The sequence below is a fragment of the Chlorocebus sabaeus genome, chromosome 6 (assembly GCF_047675955.1).
Source record: "Chlorocebus sabaeus isolate Y175 chromosome 6, mChlSab1.0.hap1, whole genome shotgun sequence".
NCBI lineage: Eukaryota > Metazoa > Chordata > Mammalia > Primates > Cercopithecidae > Chlorocebus > Chlorocebus sabaeus.
In genome coordinates, this window is record NC_132909.1 from 50,481,242 (window position 1) to 50,497,165 (window position 15,924).

Genomic DNA, 15,924 nt, shown 5'->3' on the forward strand with positions numbered 1-15,924 from the left:
CCATGGAAACAATATTAAGACTTCCCATAAGAAGCTGGGTATGGTAACTCATGCCCGCAATCCCAGCACTTTGGGAGGCTGAGACAGGAGGATCACTTGAGCTTGAGAGTTGGAGGCTGCGGTGATCTGTGATGGCACTGGTGCACTCTAATGTAAGTGACAGAGCAAGACCCTGTCTTAAAAAAACAAAAAAAACCCACAAAAAACGAAAGGCCGGGAGCAGTGGCTTATGCCTGTAATCCCAGCACTTTGGGAGGCTGAGGCGGGTGGATCATGAGGTCAGGAGATCCAGACCAACCTGGCCAACATGGTGAAACCCCGTCTCTACTAAAAATACACAAAAATTATCTGGGTGAAGTGGCGCACGCCTGTAGTTCCAGCTACTTGGGAGGCTGAGGCAGGAGAAGCACTTGAACCCGGGAGGCGGAGGTTGCAGTGAGCCAAGATAGTGTCAACTGCACTCCAGCCTGGTGACAGGGAGACTCCGTCTCAAAAAAAAGAATCCCCATGTGCGTATCATCATCTTGAAAATAGCTGGGATTGAGTTATCTTGCACAACATTCAGTCCATTCACATTCAAGCAGGGCATGAAGCTTATAGCTTGCCTGATAACGTTAAAAATGTAAATCTAATACTTGTTGATAAATATAAATTCAATAATAAACCTTTAGTAATGTACTTTTCATTTTTTACAGATGTGATGTGGTAGAGAGATTTGGTAAAATTAAAGATGGTAGTCAGTGTGAAGAAACCTTAAGCCAGATTCGAAATAGTACTGTAAACAAGAACACTCCTGCCAGAGTAGATGCACGCGAAAGCAGTGTGAATGGAGAAGTCATAATGGGTCATTCATCCCTGAATTGCTACATCAGAGTTGACACTGGACGCAAACACCGTGAGTGTTATGAATATACAGAGAAGCCATATACACATAAGCAGTGTGGGAAAGGCTTAAGTTATCGCCACTCCTTTCGAACACGTGAAAGGCCTTACACTGGAAAGAAACCCTATGATTGTAAGGAATGTGGGAAAACCTTCAGTTCTCCTGGAAACCTTCGAAGACATATGGTAGTACAAGGTGGAGATGGGCCTTATAAATGTGAATTGTGTGGGAAAGCCTTTTTTTGGCCCAGTTTATTGCGTATGCATGAAAGAACTCACACTGGAGAGAAACCGTATGAATGTAAGCACTGTTCTAAAGCCTTCCCTGTTTACAGTTCCTATCTAAGACATGAAAAAATACACACTGGAGAGAAACCGTATGAATGTAAGCAGTGTTCCAAAGCCTTCCCTGATTATAGTTCATATCTAAGACATGAAAGAACTCACACTGGAGAGAAACCTTACAAATGTGAACAATGTGGGAAAGCCTTCAGTGTTTCCGGTTCCCTTCGAGTACATGAAAGAATTCACACTGGAGAGAAACCCTATACATGTAAACAGTGTGGGAAAGCATTTTGTCATCTTGGAAGCTTTCAAAGACACATGATAATGCACAGTGGAGATGGACCTCACAAATGTAAGATATGTGGGAAAGGCTTTGATTTTCCTGGTTCAGCACGAATTCATGAAGGAACTCACGCTCTAGAGAAACCCTATGAATGTAAGCAATGTGGGAAATTGTTATCTCATCGCTCAAGCTTTCGAAGACACATGATGGCACACACTGGAGATGGCCCTCATAAATGCATGGTATGTGGGAAAGCCTTTGATTCTCCCAGTGTATTTCAAAGACATGAAAGGACTCACACTGGAGAGAAACCCTATGAATGCAAGCAATGTGGGAAAGCCTTCCGTATTTCCAGTTCCCTTCGAAAACATGAAACTACACACACTGGAGAGCAACCCTATAAATGTAAATGTGGAAAAGCTTTTAGTGATTTTTTTTCCTTTCAAAGTCATGAAACAACACACAGTGAAGAGGAGCCTTACGAATGTAAGGAATGTGGGAAAGCATTTAGTTCTTTTAAATACTTTTGTCGCCATGAAAGGACTCACAGTGAAGAAAAATCTTATGAGTGTCAAACTTGTGGGAAAGCCTTCAGTCGTTTCAGTTACTTAAAAACTCATGAAAGGACTCATACGGCAGAGAAGCCATATGAATGTAAGCAATGCAGGAAAGCATTCTTTTGGCCCTCTTTCCTTCTAAGACATGAAAGGACTCACACTGGAGAAAGACCCTATGAATGTAAACACTGTGGTAAAGCCTTCAGTCGTTCCAGTTTCTGTCGAGAACATGAAAGAACTCACACTGGAGAGAAGCCCTATGAATGTAAGGAATGTGGGAAAGCCTTCAGTTCTCTCAGTTCCTTTAACAGACATAAAAGGACTCACTGGAAGGATATTCTATAAGTGTACGGAATGTGGGAAAGCTTTCATTAGCTTTATCACGTTTCGATACTTGAAAGAAATAAATCCTATAAATGTAAACATGGTAAAGCCTTAAGAAGTTTCCAGGCTGGGTGCAGTGGCTCACGCCTGTAATCCCAGCACTTTGGGAGGCTGAGGCGGGCGGATCATGAGGCCAGGAGATCGAGACCAGCCTGGCTAACATGGTGAAACCCCATCTCTACTAAAAATACAAAAAGAATTAGCCGGGCATAGCGGCTCGCACCTGTAGTTCCCAGCTACTCAGGAGGCTGAGGCAGGGGAATCCCTTGAACCCAGGAGGTGGAGGTTGCAGTGAGCTGAGATCGTGCTACTGCACTCCAGCTTGGGTGACAGATCAAGACTCCATCGCAAAAAAAAAAAACAAGTTTCTATTTCTTTCGAATAGAGTTGCTCCCTGATATATGCAAGAAGATTGGTTCCAGTACACCCTGAGTATACCTAAATCCACAGATGCCAGCTCTTTTATAAAATGGAATATTTGCATGTACCTACCCACATTCTCCTGTATACTCTATATCATGTCTAGATTAATTAAAATATCTCATGCATTGTAAAAGCTGTGTACATAGTTGTATTGTTTAGGGAATCATAAGAAAAAAAAATATGTGTTCACTACAGACTCAACTATTGCAGGCCTATCCACATAGAATATATCACCTATGATGTTACAATTTCTTGTTTCAATACTCAGATTACTTTTGTTTAATGACCTGAAAGAACGTATTAACACTAACCACAATTCTGGGTCTTCTCTCTTGATAAGCCAAGTATTATGATGGTTATTACAATGATGATTGCTGTATGGTGCCTAATGTGATACGTAGAGGTGACTAGATGTGTGGCATCATAGATAAACAGTGAGACCTCAGGCTAACTTGAATCTTGACAGGACATCAAGACCTTCATCTATGTTGGAAGACCCAGGTTCTGATTGAAGATGTTGACTCTTTGCAGGAGGCTAACTAATACTAACGTTGGGATCTGTTCAGCTTGAGGGCTGAAGATCTTTGTGTTGAAGGGTATGTCTTCATATTTGCAGATACTTAGTTAGAAACATTGTTTTAGGAAGCTAGTTCTTTTTCTTTGAATCCCTAAAAAATCCTTACAGTGTTCATTTGCATATTTTCCCTTATAGGACACAGAAACTTTTTTCCGTCAAAGGATCTTAGTTGAGGTTGATAATCTTTAACACTTGCACCTTGCAGAGGCTAGAGATGCCCAAATCTGCTGCAAATTTTTCGTGTGTCCAAATCAATGGCACTGCTCCTTCTTAATCTTTTGCATCATCATCATCATCACTTGTAGAGGATTTCAGTAAATCTTCAGTTTCCTTATTAGTAAGAGTTTCTCTGTCTTCTTTTGTGTTCCTCAATGTTGTTTTTATTCCTGTCAGAGATAGCCCTTTCCACCAACCTTCTTTGTAACACTTAAGATATTCCTGACTGCTGTATCAGTCTTGGGGAAACCCCTGAAATCACTTACTCCCTCACTCTAATGGCTTCCAATATGCTTTGGGTGTCCTGGCCTTTAGGACGTCTACAGCCTCTGCAGTAAGCACAGTTGTATCTGCAATTGTGAAGCTCTTCCATAAATATACTGCGGTACAGTCAGGGTTAGAATCAAGGCAACATAAATTGTACAAATGAGGTGAGGCTGGGCGCACTGGCTCACACCTGTAATCCTAGCACTTTAGGAGGCTGAGGCAGACGGATCACTTGAGGTCAAAAGTTAGAGACCAGCCTGGTCAACATGGTAAAACCCCATCTCTACTAAAAATACAAAAATTAGCTGGGCTTGGTGTCATGCACATGTAGTTCCAGCTACTTGGAAGGCTGTAGCAGGAGAATCACTTGAACCCAGGAGGCAGAGGTTGCAGTGAGCCAAAATTGTATCGCTGCACTCCAGTCTGGGTGACAGACTTGGTCTCAAAAAGAAAAAAAAAAGTTGAAGTGGGTGTAAATTACCTTAATCTGCTTGATGATGCCTTGATCAAGTGGCTGTGGCAGTGATACAGTGTTAGAAGGCAAGAACATCACTTACACTTTTTCTTCAGCATAACAGAAAAATTAATTTTTTGTTTCTGTATTGAATATGAGCTTTGCTGGATATACGATTCTTGGTTAAGCTGTTTCATAGCAGAGCATGATGAGAGTGTGTGAGAGGCTTCCCATTGAAATGAGGAATGGAACCTAACAAAAAGCAAATATATCTATTTTACCCTAGTCATTTATCATTACAGTAGTCAACTAATGTCACAAAACAATGATCAATATGAAGAATGGGATGGAAAAAGCAAATAATGTGGTTGGAGATTATAGCATTGTCGTCTTAGGAAACTGAAGACAAAACAACTGGAAATCTGTTAAAACTGTGAAGGAGTCAATTTGCTGCTTATGGAGTAAGCATATCCTGTATTCATGATAGCATATACTATTGACTTAAAGTAATATTTCTTGCAAATATATATAAATTTCTGAGGATGGTACTAATGCCATATGCAACATCTATTTGTAGACAAGTATGAGTGTTTTCTGATGAGATGACCTAAGTATCACCTCCATGGAGATATATATATACCACTTTGGTGGATTGAAGTCTCCTCATCCCAGTGCTCATTGGGGAGAAATCCTGTAATTTAAGTAATTTGGGAAAATCCAATCCAAATTAACTCATGTATAGTGCTCCAGAAAATTTGCATCATCAAAGAAATGTTATAAAATTTATAACTATTGGCCAGGTGTGGTGACATGCATCTGTAATTCCAGCACTTTGGGAGGCTGAGGTGGGAGGATCGCTTGAGGCCAGGAGTTCAAGACCAGCCTGGGGAACATAGTGAAACTCTTTTATTTTATTTTATTTTATTTATTATTTTATTTTATTTTATTTTATTATTTTATTTTATTTTATTTTATTATGTTTGAGATGGAGTTTCGCTCTTGTTGCCCAGGCTGGAGTGCAATAGTGCTATCTTGGCTCACTGCAACCTCTGCCTCCCAGGTTCAAGCAATTCTCCTGCCTCGGCCTCCCGAGTAGGTGGGATTACAGGCACCCGCCACCACGCCTGGCTAATTTTGTATTTTTAGTAGAGACAGGGTTTCACCATGTTAGCCAGGATGGTCTCGATTTCCTGACCTTGTGATCCACCCTCCTTGGCTTCCCAAAGTGCTGGAATTACAGGCATGAGCCACTGTGCCCAGCCTTCTCTTCTTTTTTCGAATGTGTAAATTAGACACAATTTTTCTCATGTTGTGCACATAAAAGCAGTATTTTCCAGCAGTGGTTGCTCACTCTCCTCGTTGCTGGACAGACAGTGTATCCAGGGTGCAGTGATTTTGGAGTATCCAGGTGTGGATAAACTATCTACTTGTGATTGGAGTGCTTCCCAAATGCTCATAGCCAGGGGTCCAGGCATGGTGGCTCAAGCCTATAATCCCAACACGTTGGGAGGCTAAGGCAGGAGGATCACTTGAGTCCAGAAATTTGAGACTAGTCTCAGCAACATAGGGAGACCGTGTGTCTACAAACAATTTTAAAAATTAGTTGGGTGTAGTGGTGCACGCCTGTAGTCTCAGCTATTCAGGAAGCTGAGGTGGAAGGATTGCTTGAGCTTGGCAGGGTGAGATTGGAGTGAGCCATGATTGTGCCACTGCATGCCAGCCTGGGCAACAGAGTGAGACCCTGTCTCAGAAAAAAAAAAAAAAAAAATCAGTCAGGCATGCTGACATGTGCTTGTAGTCCCAGTTACTAGGTGGGAGGATAACTTGAACCCAGGAGTTTGAGGCTGTAGTGAGCCATGATCATGCCTCTGCACTCCAGCCTGGGTGACAGAGTGAGACTATGTCTCAACGGCATAAGTTAAATAATAATAAGAGATTTTCTCCTGGCTCTGAAACCATTTCTGGACCTGCAAAGCAATCATGTGGAATGAAGTGGGGCCATCCATCATCAGGGCAGGTAGTACATTAGCCGGATTTACTGGTGTAACGTTAGACATAGACCAATAGAACAGAACAGAGAGACCAGAAATAATCTTCATTTATGGTCTGTTGATTTTCTACAAATGCCCCAACATAATGGGGAAAGTGTTTTCAACATGGTGCTGGGACAATTGGATATTAACCTGCAGAAAGATGAACTGACACCTTTATCTCCTATCATATATGAAAGTTAACACACATTAAAATGATGAAAAGCAAAAACACAAAGTTAGCATCAGATGTAGGAGAGTATCTTTGTGACTGGGGTGGGGAAGGAGCTGTGTGTGTGTATTTAAGAACACCAAAGGCGCCTGTAATCCCAGCACTTTGGGAGGCCAAGGCAGGCAGATCACCTGAGGTCAGGAGTTTGAGACCAGCCTGACCAACGTGGCGAAACCCCGTCTCTATTAAAAATACAAAAGTTAGCCAGGTGTGGTTGCGCTCGCCTGTAATCCCAGCTTTTTGAGAGGCTGAGACAGGAGAATCGCTTGAACCTGGGAGGCAGAGGTTGCAGTGAACCGAGATCACACCACTGTACTCCAGCCTGGGCCGCAGAGCAAGACTCTGTCTCAAAAATTAAAAAAAAAAAAAAAAAAGACAATCTATAAAGGTGAGACTTAGAGAAAGTCTCATTTGGGTTGTTTGCTGGAGGAAGGGTTTATAAAGTTGACTATTTAGGGCAGAACCTTAAACTGACTCCAGGTGAGAGTTTCTTGATTTTGAAAATAAAGATCTTGAAGGCGAGATTGTTCCCACATGAGGTGGGAACAGGAGGGCATGTTCAGCTCCCAGAGTTAAATCCTTAGGTTTCTCTGCCTCATCACCAGGGACTGATAGACTCTTGAGCTCCTTTCAACAAAGTCTGACTCCCAAGCTTAGGAATATGTTTGTCACTTGGCGTTTTCCTTGTAAATGGTAGTGCAGTAGACTGCTTAAATGAACCAATTCAGATGTTTCCTTTTCTTCTCTTTTTGTTCCTTTATAGCATATTGCTATCATATAATTCCCCTTTTTCCCGTATATTAAATAACTATATTCCCTTGTTGGTGTGTTTTAATTTTTTGGCTGAAAATGAGTAGACAGGCCGGGCACGGTGGCTCACTCCTGTAATCCCAGCACTTTGCAAGGCCAAGGCAGGTGGATTATCTGAAGTCAGGAATTTGAGACCAGCTTGACCAACAAGGTGAAACTCCGTCTCTACTAAAATACAGAAATTGGCCGGGTGTGGTGATGGGTGCCTGTAATCTCAGCTACTCGGGAGGCTGAGGCAGGAGAATTGCTTGAACCCGGGAGGCAGAGGTTGCAGTGACCCAAGATGACGCCACGCCAATGCACTCCAGCCTGGGCGACAGAGACTGAAAAAAAAAAAAAAAAAAAAAGAGAGAGAGAGAGAGAGAGAAAAGAAAATGAGTAGACTGAGGGATAAGGATAAGGTGTGAGGAACCCTTCGCCATGCCACCAACAGCCTTTCTTTCCAAATTCCTGACCCCTGCAGGACATCAAGCCCTCCCCCATGTTCCAGTGTGGCCTGGTCTAGGCACCCCTTCTGCTCTGAGGCACGAGGATCGTTCCTTTGGCCACTGAGAATGCAATTCCCTTTTGTCCAAGAGGAAGAAGAAAGAAAGGCCCATTAGTACAGGGAGACACCAGTGCCAGCTCTGGAAAGCCAGGAGCAAATTCTTAAATTCCAATGTCGTCTGGCGAGGGCATGTCCTGGTATCTTATTTAAATAGTAGGTTTGAGGATCTTTGACTCATTTAACTTACTGATAGGGGAAAATGGATCAGGGAAGATGCCCAAACTGGCAAGGGCAATGGCCGAGAACCTGTCATTCTGGCTCCTCTCAGGCGCTTGTTTTATCTCTTTGCACTGTGGCCCCCCAGGGGGAGGGGCCTAGGGCACTATCCAATCAGGAGTTCTGAGGGCGGGGCCGCGCCAGCTGTCCAATCAAGTGTGCTGTAGGACAGCAGGCGGGGCGACACGCCGAAGCCCGTGGGTTAGGGTTTTTTTTTTTCCCCTCGCCTTCGCGCTGTCGAGTAGCTCTCGGCTTCTCTGAACGCGCAGAAGATGTGTCAGCGCAGGGTGTGTCGCGATTTGCCCAGTTGTGGCCAGAATAGCCGTAAGGAGGATGCCAGGACACCCTGGAGTCCAGGAAATGGTGAGTGAGCCGGGCAGGGGTCCCGACACGCGGGAGGAGGGGCTGGCTGGAACCGGCTGTGGCTTTACGCGGGCCTCCCCGCGGGCGACTCCAGGGTCTGGGACCCGAGTTCCCATGGCGCAGCTCGGCCCTCGGTCCCTGAGCCACAGGGTGGCCCTGGGCCGGCCGGCAGTCAGGACCTCGGGCGTCCTGTCGGGTCCCTGCGTGGCGACTTTGCCCCCAGCCCCGGAGCCCTCTCTGGACAGCTCCGCGCCCGCAGCCCCACGTCTCCCCCGGATTGTGCGGGGACCACTGGAGGGTCTGGGGAGAATTCCCGCCTCGGGTGCGACTTTAGCTAAACGACGTACACCAGGTTCTAGAATGTTCCTTACATCGTTGATGAGGAAACAAATAGGTTTTGTTATGCCTTGAAGTCACAGTTTCTAAGACCCTCTCGAGGACTTTTAGGGAAAACTTACTGTGTTTTCATCTATTTTCCACAGAGCAAAAGGTTAGTCTTTTAGATTTAATTTTGTTGTCGTTTGTGGATGTTTTACGAGAAAGGAAAGCAGAGAGAGCAGCCTGGAAGTTAGTTGTATGAAATGGTTGTGCCTCACCTCCCAGTATCTTTCCTCGGCACAGACATCTTATGTGTTGAGGATCTTACTTGGAAATTTTTCTGGGTGATCTGTCCTTGAGAATAGTTGCAGATCAGCACTGAGCCTCCCCGGCTTTGTCACCTTGAAAACGTCGACTCAATTGTGTGTCAGTATTTAAGTAAATGTGTGTTCAATCACTAGAGCGTGAAGGATGGTACAAAATATTTCCAAAAAGGCAAGAAAGGTGAATTTCTGGGGGAAAAAAAAAAGTCCAGTATTACGTCCTGCTTTTTTTTTTTCTTTTTCTTTTTTTTTGAGGCAGAGCCCCACTCTTGCTGAGGCTTGAATGCAGTGGGGAGATCAAGGCTCACTGCAACCTCGACCTCCCCAGCTCAAGCGATCTTCCCACTTCAGCCTCCTGAGTAGCTGGGACCACCACACCTAGCTAATTTTTTGTAGAGAGGGTGCCTCTCTATGTTGCCCAGGCTGGTCTCAAACTCCTGAGCACAAGTGATCCTCCCAAAATGTTGGGATTACAGAAATGTTGGGATTACAGGCGTGAGCCACTGTGCCTAGCCTAAATATTATTTTAACCCCTTTTTCTTCTAAGTTTCTGAGGCTCATTTTTTTCTTTTGGTTGATTTCAAAAGGAATTCCAGGGCTTAGCCTTAAAATTCCTAGGTGTGTTAAAATATGATTGTTTAGAAAACCACTTCTGGCTGGGCACGGTGGCTCATGCATGTAACCCCAGCATTTTGGGAGGCTAAGGTGGGTGGATCTCCTGAGCTCAGGAGCTCCAGATCAGCCAGGGCAACATGGCAAAACCCCGTCTCTAACAAACGATACAAAAAATTAGTCAGGCATAGTGGCACGTGCCTGTGGTCCCAGCTACTTTGGAGGCTGAGGTGGGAGGATTGCTTGAGCCTGTGAGGTGGAGGTTGCAGTGAACTGAGATCATGCCACTGCACTCCAACCTGGGTGACAGAGTGAGACCCCATCTTAAAAATGTATGTATTTCTAATAATTAACTATTGATTAAATTATTAGTCAGTTTGACTAATAATTAATGATTATAGTTTGTTATGATTAATGATTAATAGTTTGACTAATGATTAAATAATCATTTCTGATGAACTTCATTTTCCAAAAGGAATAGATATTTGTGGGTTTTGTTTTGAAACTAGATGTTTTACAGTTTGCTTCCATGCTTTATACATAAATACTTGGTTTGAGTGATTTTGCTGAATTCTTGAAACACTGGGTTTCTCTAATTTAAAATATCAAAAGCGTTCTAAAGCCACGTGACTGGTGAGTGGAGGCCTGAGGCAGTGACTAGAAGGTAAGGCCACCTTTGACTCTGCCAAGGGAAGTAATTAAGACCCAGGTGGTTCTTCTTAGAGCCCCTCCCCTACAGATGTCCTATGTACTCACTGTTATCAAGGAAAGCAGGTGTCCTACGTACTCACACCTATTAAGGAAAGACTCCTTTGGTACTGACAGAAACTGAGCATTGGAAAACTGGGGATCCACACCTAGGTGGTGGGGAGGGGAACATAATGATACTTTCTGGGATTGTAATTGTAGTTTCCTTGGGCTTGCTTATAGACAGTGGATTTGAGGGGTAGTTGTTGCTGTTGTTTTGTTTGAGACAGGTTCTTAATCTATCACCCAGGCTGGGGTGCAGTGGCACAGTCTTGGCTCACTGCAGCCTGGACTCCTGGGCTCAAGTGATCCTCCCACCTCAGCCTCCCAAGTAGCTAGGACTACAGGCACATGCTACCATGCTTGGTTTTTTTTTTATGTTTGTTTGTTTTTTGTAGAGATAGGGTCTTGATACATTGCCCAAGCTGGTCTCAAACTTGTGACCTCAGGAAATCCCATCTTGGCCTCCCAGGTGCTGGGATTACAGGCATGAGCCGCCACTCCCGGCCTTCAGTTTTGCATCCCCAGTGTTGCTGCATTCAGTGTAATATTTACGTGTTGAGAAAGTCTATGAAGTTAGGACTTTTGTCTCCTGGATCTGAGATTGATGAATTAGAGAGTTCATTTGGGTCAGAACCTTAAACTGAATCTGGGACTGAACTACTCTAGGTGTTAGGCCTTAATGGTGAGAGTCTGACCCCCAAGCTTGTTAAGGGATTTACAAGTTCTGTGTATGGGATTTACAGTTCTGAATTGTGGGGAAGCAGGCTGCTAAGCTGATGAGAAGAATATCTGTGTTTCTTTCCTTTGGATTCCTTTATCTGTTTATTGTGGTGCTCCAACTGTAGTTTCCCTTAGCATTTTGTAATTTTATATGTGTGAGTGTGTAGGATATTCGTTTCTTTCGTTTCTTCGGCTTTGAAAATGAAAGTTGATAAATATGATGTAAGGCAAGATAATTGTGGAACCAAACAGAATTGCGTTCCTTTTGTGCAAAAGAATCTCAAGATGCAAGATGAGTGCATTAAAGTTCTCGGGTACATTTTTCATTTTTAAGTCAGTTTTGTATGTGCATATCCCTAGAGGACGTGACATTTAAAAGGCTCTACTCTTCCTAAGAAAAATGAATTATTTTAATTGATAAGATGAAAATTCAATTGAGTTCCTATTTTAATGATACAAGGGAAACTACTCAAAGCTTATGTAATCTTTGAGACTTTTTTACATTTAGAGAGTTAGGTTTAAATCCATCATGCATTAAATAGGCTACTCATTCCTGAAAGCACTGCCCTCTGGGATACAGTAGAAATACAAAACAGGATGCAATTTGTCATTTAGTTAGAGATTTTTTTTCTTAGTTTACACTTTCATACCTATTATTATTTAAAGGATGAAATCTTAGAATGGTTTCCTATGTTGTTTTTTTTCTTTTTCTTTTTTTTTTAAGGCGGAGTCTTCACTCTGTCGCCCAGGCTGGAGTGCAGTGGCGCGATCTCGGCTCACTGCAAGCTCTGCCTCCCGGGTTCGCGCCATTCTCCTGCCTCAGCCTGTAGCTGGGACTACAGGCACCCGCCACCGCGCCTGGCTAATTTTTTGTATTTTAGTAGAGAGGGGGTTTCACCGTGTTAGCCAGGATGGTCTCGATCTCCTGACCTTGTGATCCGCCTGCCTCGGCCTCCCAAAGTGGAGGGATTACAGGCATGAGCCACTGCGCCCACCCAGTTTCCTATGTTTAAAAAAAGTTAAAATTAAATAAATTTTAGAAACAAGTTAATTAAATATAATGGCTAATAGTATAGTTTATATAATTTTTTCGATCATTTAAAATACGAAGGTTTAAAAAAAATCTAAAAGAAAGTGTGGGTTGAGAAAACTTATGGCCAGAATATCCTGGTTTACCCTAGTGCTCTTGCTCCAGCCACCCCCAGATAACCAGTTTTGATCATTACTTGTGCATCTGTTAGTGTTTCTTTATATAAAAACAAGCAATTGCAAATGCATATTTTTTTCTATTCACTATTGGTGAACGCATTGTCTTTTTTGTTGTTGTTGTTAGAGACAGAGGACAGGGTCTTGCTCTGTCACCCAGGCTGGAGTGCAGTAATGCAATCATAGCTCCCTGTAACCTTGAACTCCTAGGCTCAAGCGATTCTCCCATCTCAGCCTCCTGAGTAGCTACGACTACAGTCGCATGCCAGCACACCCAGCTACTTTATTTTTTATATAGAGATGGGGTCTGGCTATGTTGCTCAGGCTGGTCTTGAACTCCTGGGGTCAAGTGATCCTCCACTTTGGCCTCCCAAAGCATTGGGATTCCAAGTGTGAGCCACCAGAGCCACCATGCCTGGCCCTGTTCACCATTGTTCTTGTAATTATTGGTTGGACTCCACATTTTTAATGTTTCACAATTGACCACTTCATCCTCTTCCCTTAATGCCCCACTTCTGGACAAGCTGAGAAGGCCTGGGCATCCTTCCTGTGTCAAGGGCAGGAGATTCAAACCACATAACCAGTTGCCTGCAGAGGAACTTGTGCCCAGCCCCACTTCCAACCACAGTAAACACCTGGGCAAGTTCCCTGCCTTGCTCTTTTAAGCCATTTCCCACCTGCTTGAGAGGCCTGCCCTGTTCTCCCTAGAGACCTCAGTCATGGGCGTAATAAGCCTTTTCATACCCTCTCAGTGTATGTGAGACCCAGTCTCATCAGTGCCATCATTGCAGCCTCGCCTCTCTAGGTGACTAGCAGTTGGTGCTGTGAACAAGATGTCTAGACATTGACCACCATCGTGGGTCTGTCTTCTCTTGTTCTGAATTGCTAACCTGCTCTATGGCCCATCTAGAGTTTGAGCTGCCGCTTACTGGGAGCACATGCTCAGTGCTGTGCTGCTCTGTGTTTCTTCCATTGTTGAGCCCTGCCAAGTCTGGTTCTAGATTCAGCTGACCTTAGTTGACAGTTTGATAATTCCTTGGAATTTGGGAGCTGGAGTATGGGAGTAGGGCCATCCTTAAAGTGGTCCTGGGTTTACATCCTGAGCAAAGACCTGCCTGTGTGGTTTTTTTTTTTTTTTCTTTTTTGGTGGGCGTGTGGGGCTGGTGGTGAGAAAGCCAGCTGACTCTATTGCTTTGGGGCTAGGGGGCTCAGGAGCTCTTGGTGGGGCGGGTCCGCTTCCTCTTCGCCATCACAGGCTGCGCTGGCCCTGCGGATGGCTGCCATGCGCAGGTCGGCCATGCGCAGGTCGGGGCGGTGCTTGTTCCTGCAGATCATGTGTCTGATGCTGCTGAGCGTGGCGCGAGCTTTCTTGTTGATGGTGGTACGCATGTAGGAGGTGGCAGGCTTCGGCTGGCCGGATCTCCGTTTCTTGACCACCACCACACCTTTGCCCTCGGCTGCCAGCTCCACGCCCACAGTCTTGTGGTAAATCAGCGCGCTGTAGCGGAAGGAGTTGGGGCCTTCAGGTTACTGGGCTCGGTGCTGTAGGGCGGCTTGTTCCTCTTGATCAGGAAACTGGAGCAGTTCCGCACGATCATCATTGCAGATGCGCGGACATGGTGGCGGCTCCTCTCGTAGTGGCGGCCTGAGACGGAAAGAGCCCTGCCTGTGTATTTATAGTGAAGTTGTGACTCATGCCTGGGTTGCCCCAAATGTAAAGAGTGCGAGTGGAGGGGGGACTATATACACTGCGTCAGAGGTTGGTCATTATGTGGCTGCCCTGGAGGAGCAGTCCTTCAAAAAGAAGACAGGGGTAGAGAACAGCAGCCATCAGATAATGGGCTGAGTCTACACTCTTTAACAGCAGAAGGTTCCCCAAGACCCTGAAGTGCTGTTGCTGCTGCTTCATGTGCCTCTAGCATGACAGAGATCTTGACCTTTCGTTTTAGTGGGGATAACACCCATGGCATAGCTGTGGCGTAGCAAAGAAGTTAGTTCAAACCTGACTCAAACCCGGGGTTCTTAAACCTTCTAGAGCAACCATTGCCGTAGGGGAGGCCCTTCACCCTGATGACACCGGCTCGCTGGTGGGGAAAAAAAAGTATTAGTACCATGTTAGAGAAGACACACCCTCCCCCAAAGTATGTCCAGTAACCAAAAAACAGAACAGGGAAGGGAAGGAACAAAAGGAAAAAACACTGATGAAACAGAAGTCCACAGTTTGACCCAATTGGAAATGTATTAAAGGGATTTGCATAACAAAAATCGTAAAAGGGCACTCCTTGGGATTTTGTCCTCTATAATGTAGGTTCTGAATTTTAACATCTGTATGAGCTGATAAACCTTCATGGGATTAGTACTAGGGCTCATGTTATAGTTGTATCTGGGTATCCCATCAAATGTAATGAAGGTGTCCCGATACTCATAGAGGAGTTACTGAATATAAAATAAATAGAGCAGAAATCCCTGTGCCTCTCCTTAGCCATCATAACTATTGTGTTGACTAAATCATTCTTGGTTGTAATATAGAACGAATTGTCTTAAAATATCACATAGGGCCAGGTGCGGTGACTCACGCCTGTAATCCCAGCACTTTGGGAGGCCAAGGTGGGTGGATTGCTTGAGCCCAGGAGTTCAAGACCAGCCTGGGCAACATGGTGGAACCCTGTATTTGTAAAAATACAAAAATTAGCTGCGTATAGTGGCGCACACCTGTAGTCCTGGCTTTGGGAGGCTGAGGTGGGAGGGTAGCTTGAGCCTGGGAGGTTGAGGCTGCAGTGAGCTGTGACTGTGCCACTGCACTCCAGCCTGGGTGACAAGGTGAGACAACAGCCCTTAAAAATCCCACAGTGACCAAGGAAGCTCTGAACCAGTGAGTTATTTATTTATTTATTTATTGAGACAGAGTGTTGCTCTGTCACCCAGGCTGGAGTGCAGTGGCGGGATCTCCGCTCACTGCAACCTCCGCCTCCCAAGTTTAAGCAATTTTCCTGCCTCAGCCTTGTGAGTAGTTGGGATTACAGGCACTCGCCACCAAACCCAGCTAATTCTTGTGTTTTTTGTAGAGACGGGGTTTTGCCATGTTGGCCAGGCTGGTCTCAAACTCCTGGCCTCAAGTGATTCACTTGTCTCGGCCTCCCAGGGTGCTACAATTACAGGAATGAGCCACTGCACCTAGCCATAAATTTAAATTAAGTCTTTGGCAGTTACAAATTAGATTGACAAAATGGGACCCCATGGAACTTACTCCCCAATTAAATTAGTTAATATGACTCAATGTAAATTGAACTGGGCCTGGAAGGATTGACAGCCATTATATAAAACCATTAATACAAAATGGTTATATGGTTGTAGTGAAGGGGCAACTATCCCCAGTGCTGCCTTTTTTTTTCTTTTCTTTTTTTTTTTTTTTTGACAAGATCTCACTCTGTTGCCCAGGCTGGAATCCAGTGATGCAATCACAGCTCAC

At 44.5% G+C, this 15,924-nt stretch overlaps 1 protein-coding gene and 1 pseudogene across 10 annotated transcripts in view; one reads left to right on the top strand and one right to left on the bottom strand.

Moving 5' to 3' along the window:
• ZNF44 (zinc finger protein 44) overlaps nt 1-15,924 on the top strand; it is a 66,342-nt gene that overhangs the window by 36,489 nt on the left and 13,929 nt on the right. For 4 of the 10 annotated variants that reach the window (XM_073016901.1, XM_007995377.3, XM_037992298.2 and 1 more), the window contains one exon: nt 696-7,411. The exons of 1 other annotated variant lie outside the window; for it this stretch is intronic. In XM_073016901.1, the coding sequence (XP_072873002.1) occupies nt 696-2,352 (1,657 nt within the window). In that variant the 3' untranslated portion in view covers nt 2,353-7,411. Of the gene's footprint in view, nt 1-693; nt 7,412-15,924 lie in introns of those variants that run through there. 5 more of the 10 variants (XM_007995379.3, XM_037992299.2, XM_073016902.1 and 2 more) reach the window with 4 other exon arrangements.
• Nucleotides 13,083-14,073, bottom strand: LOC103233967 (large ribosomal subunit protein eL28 pseudogene; annotated as a pseudogene).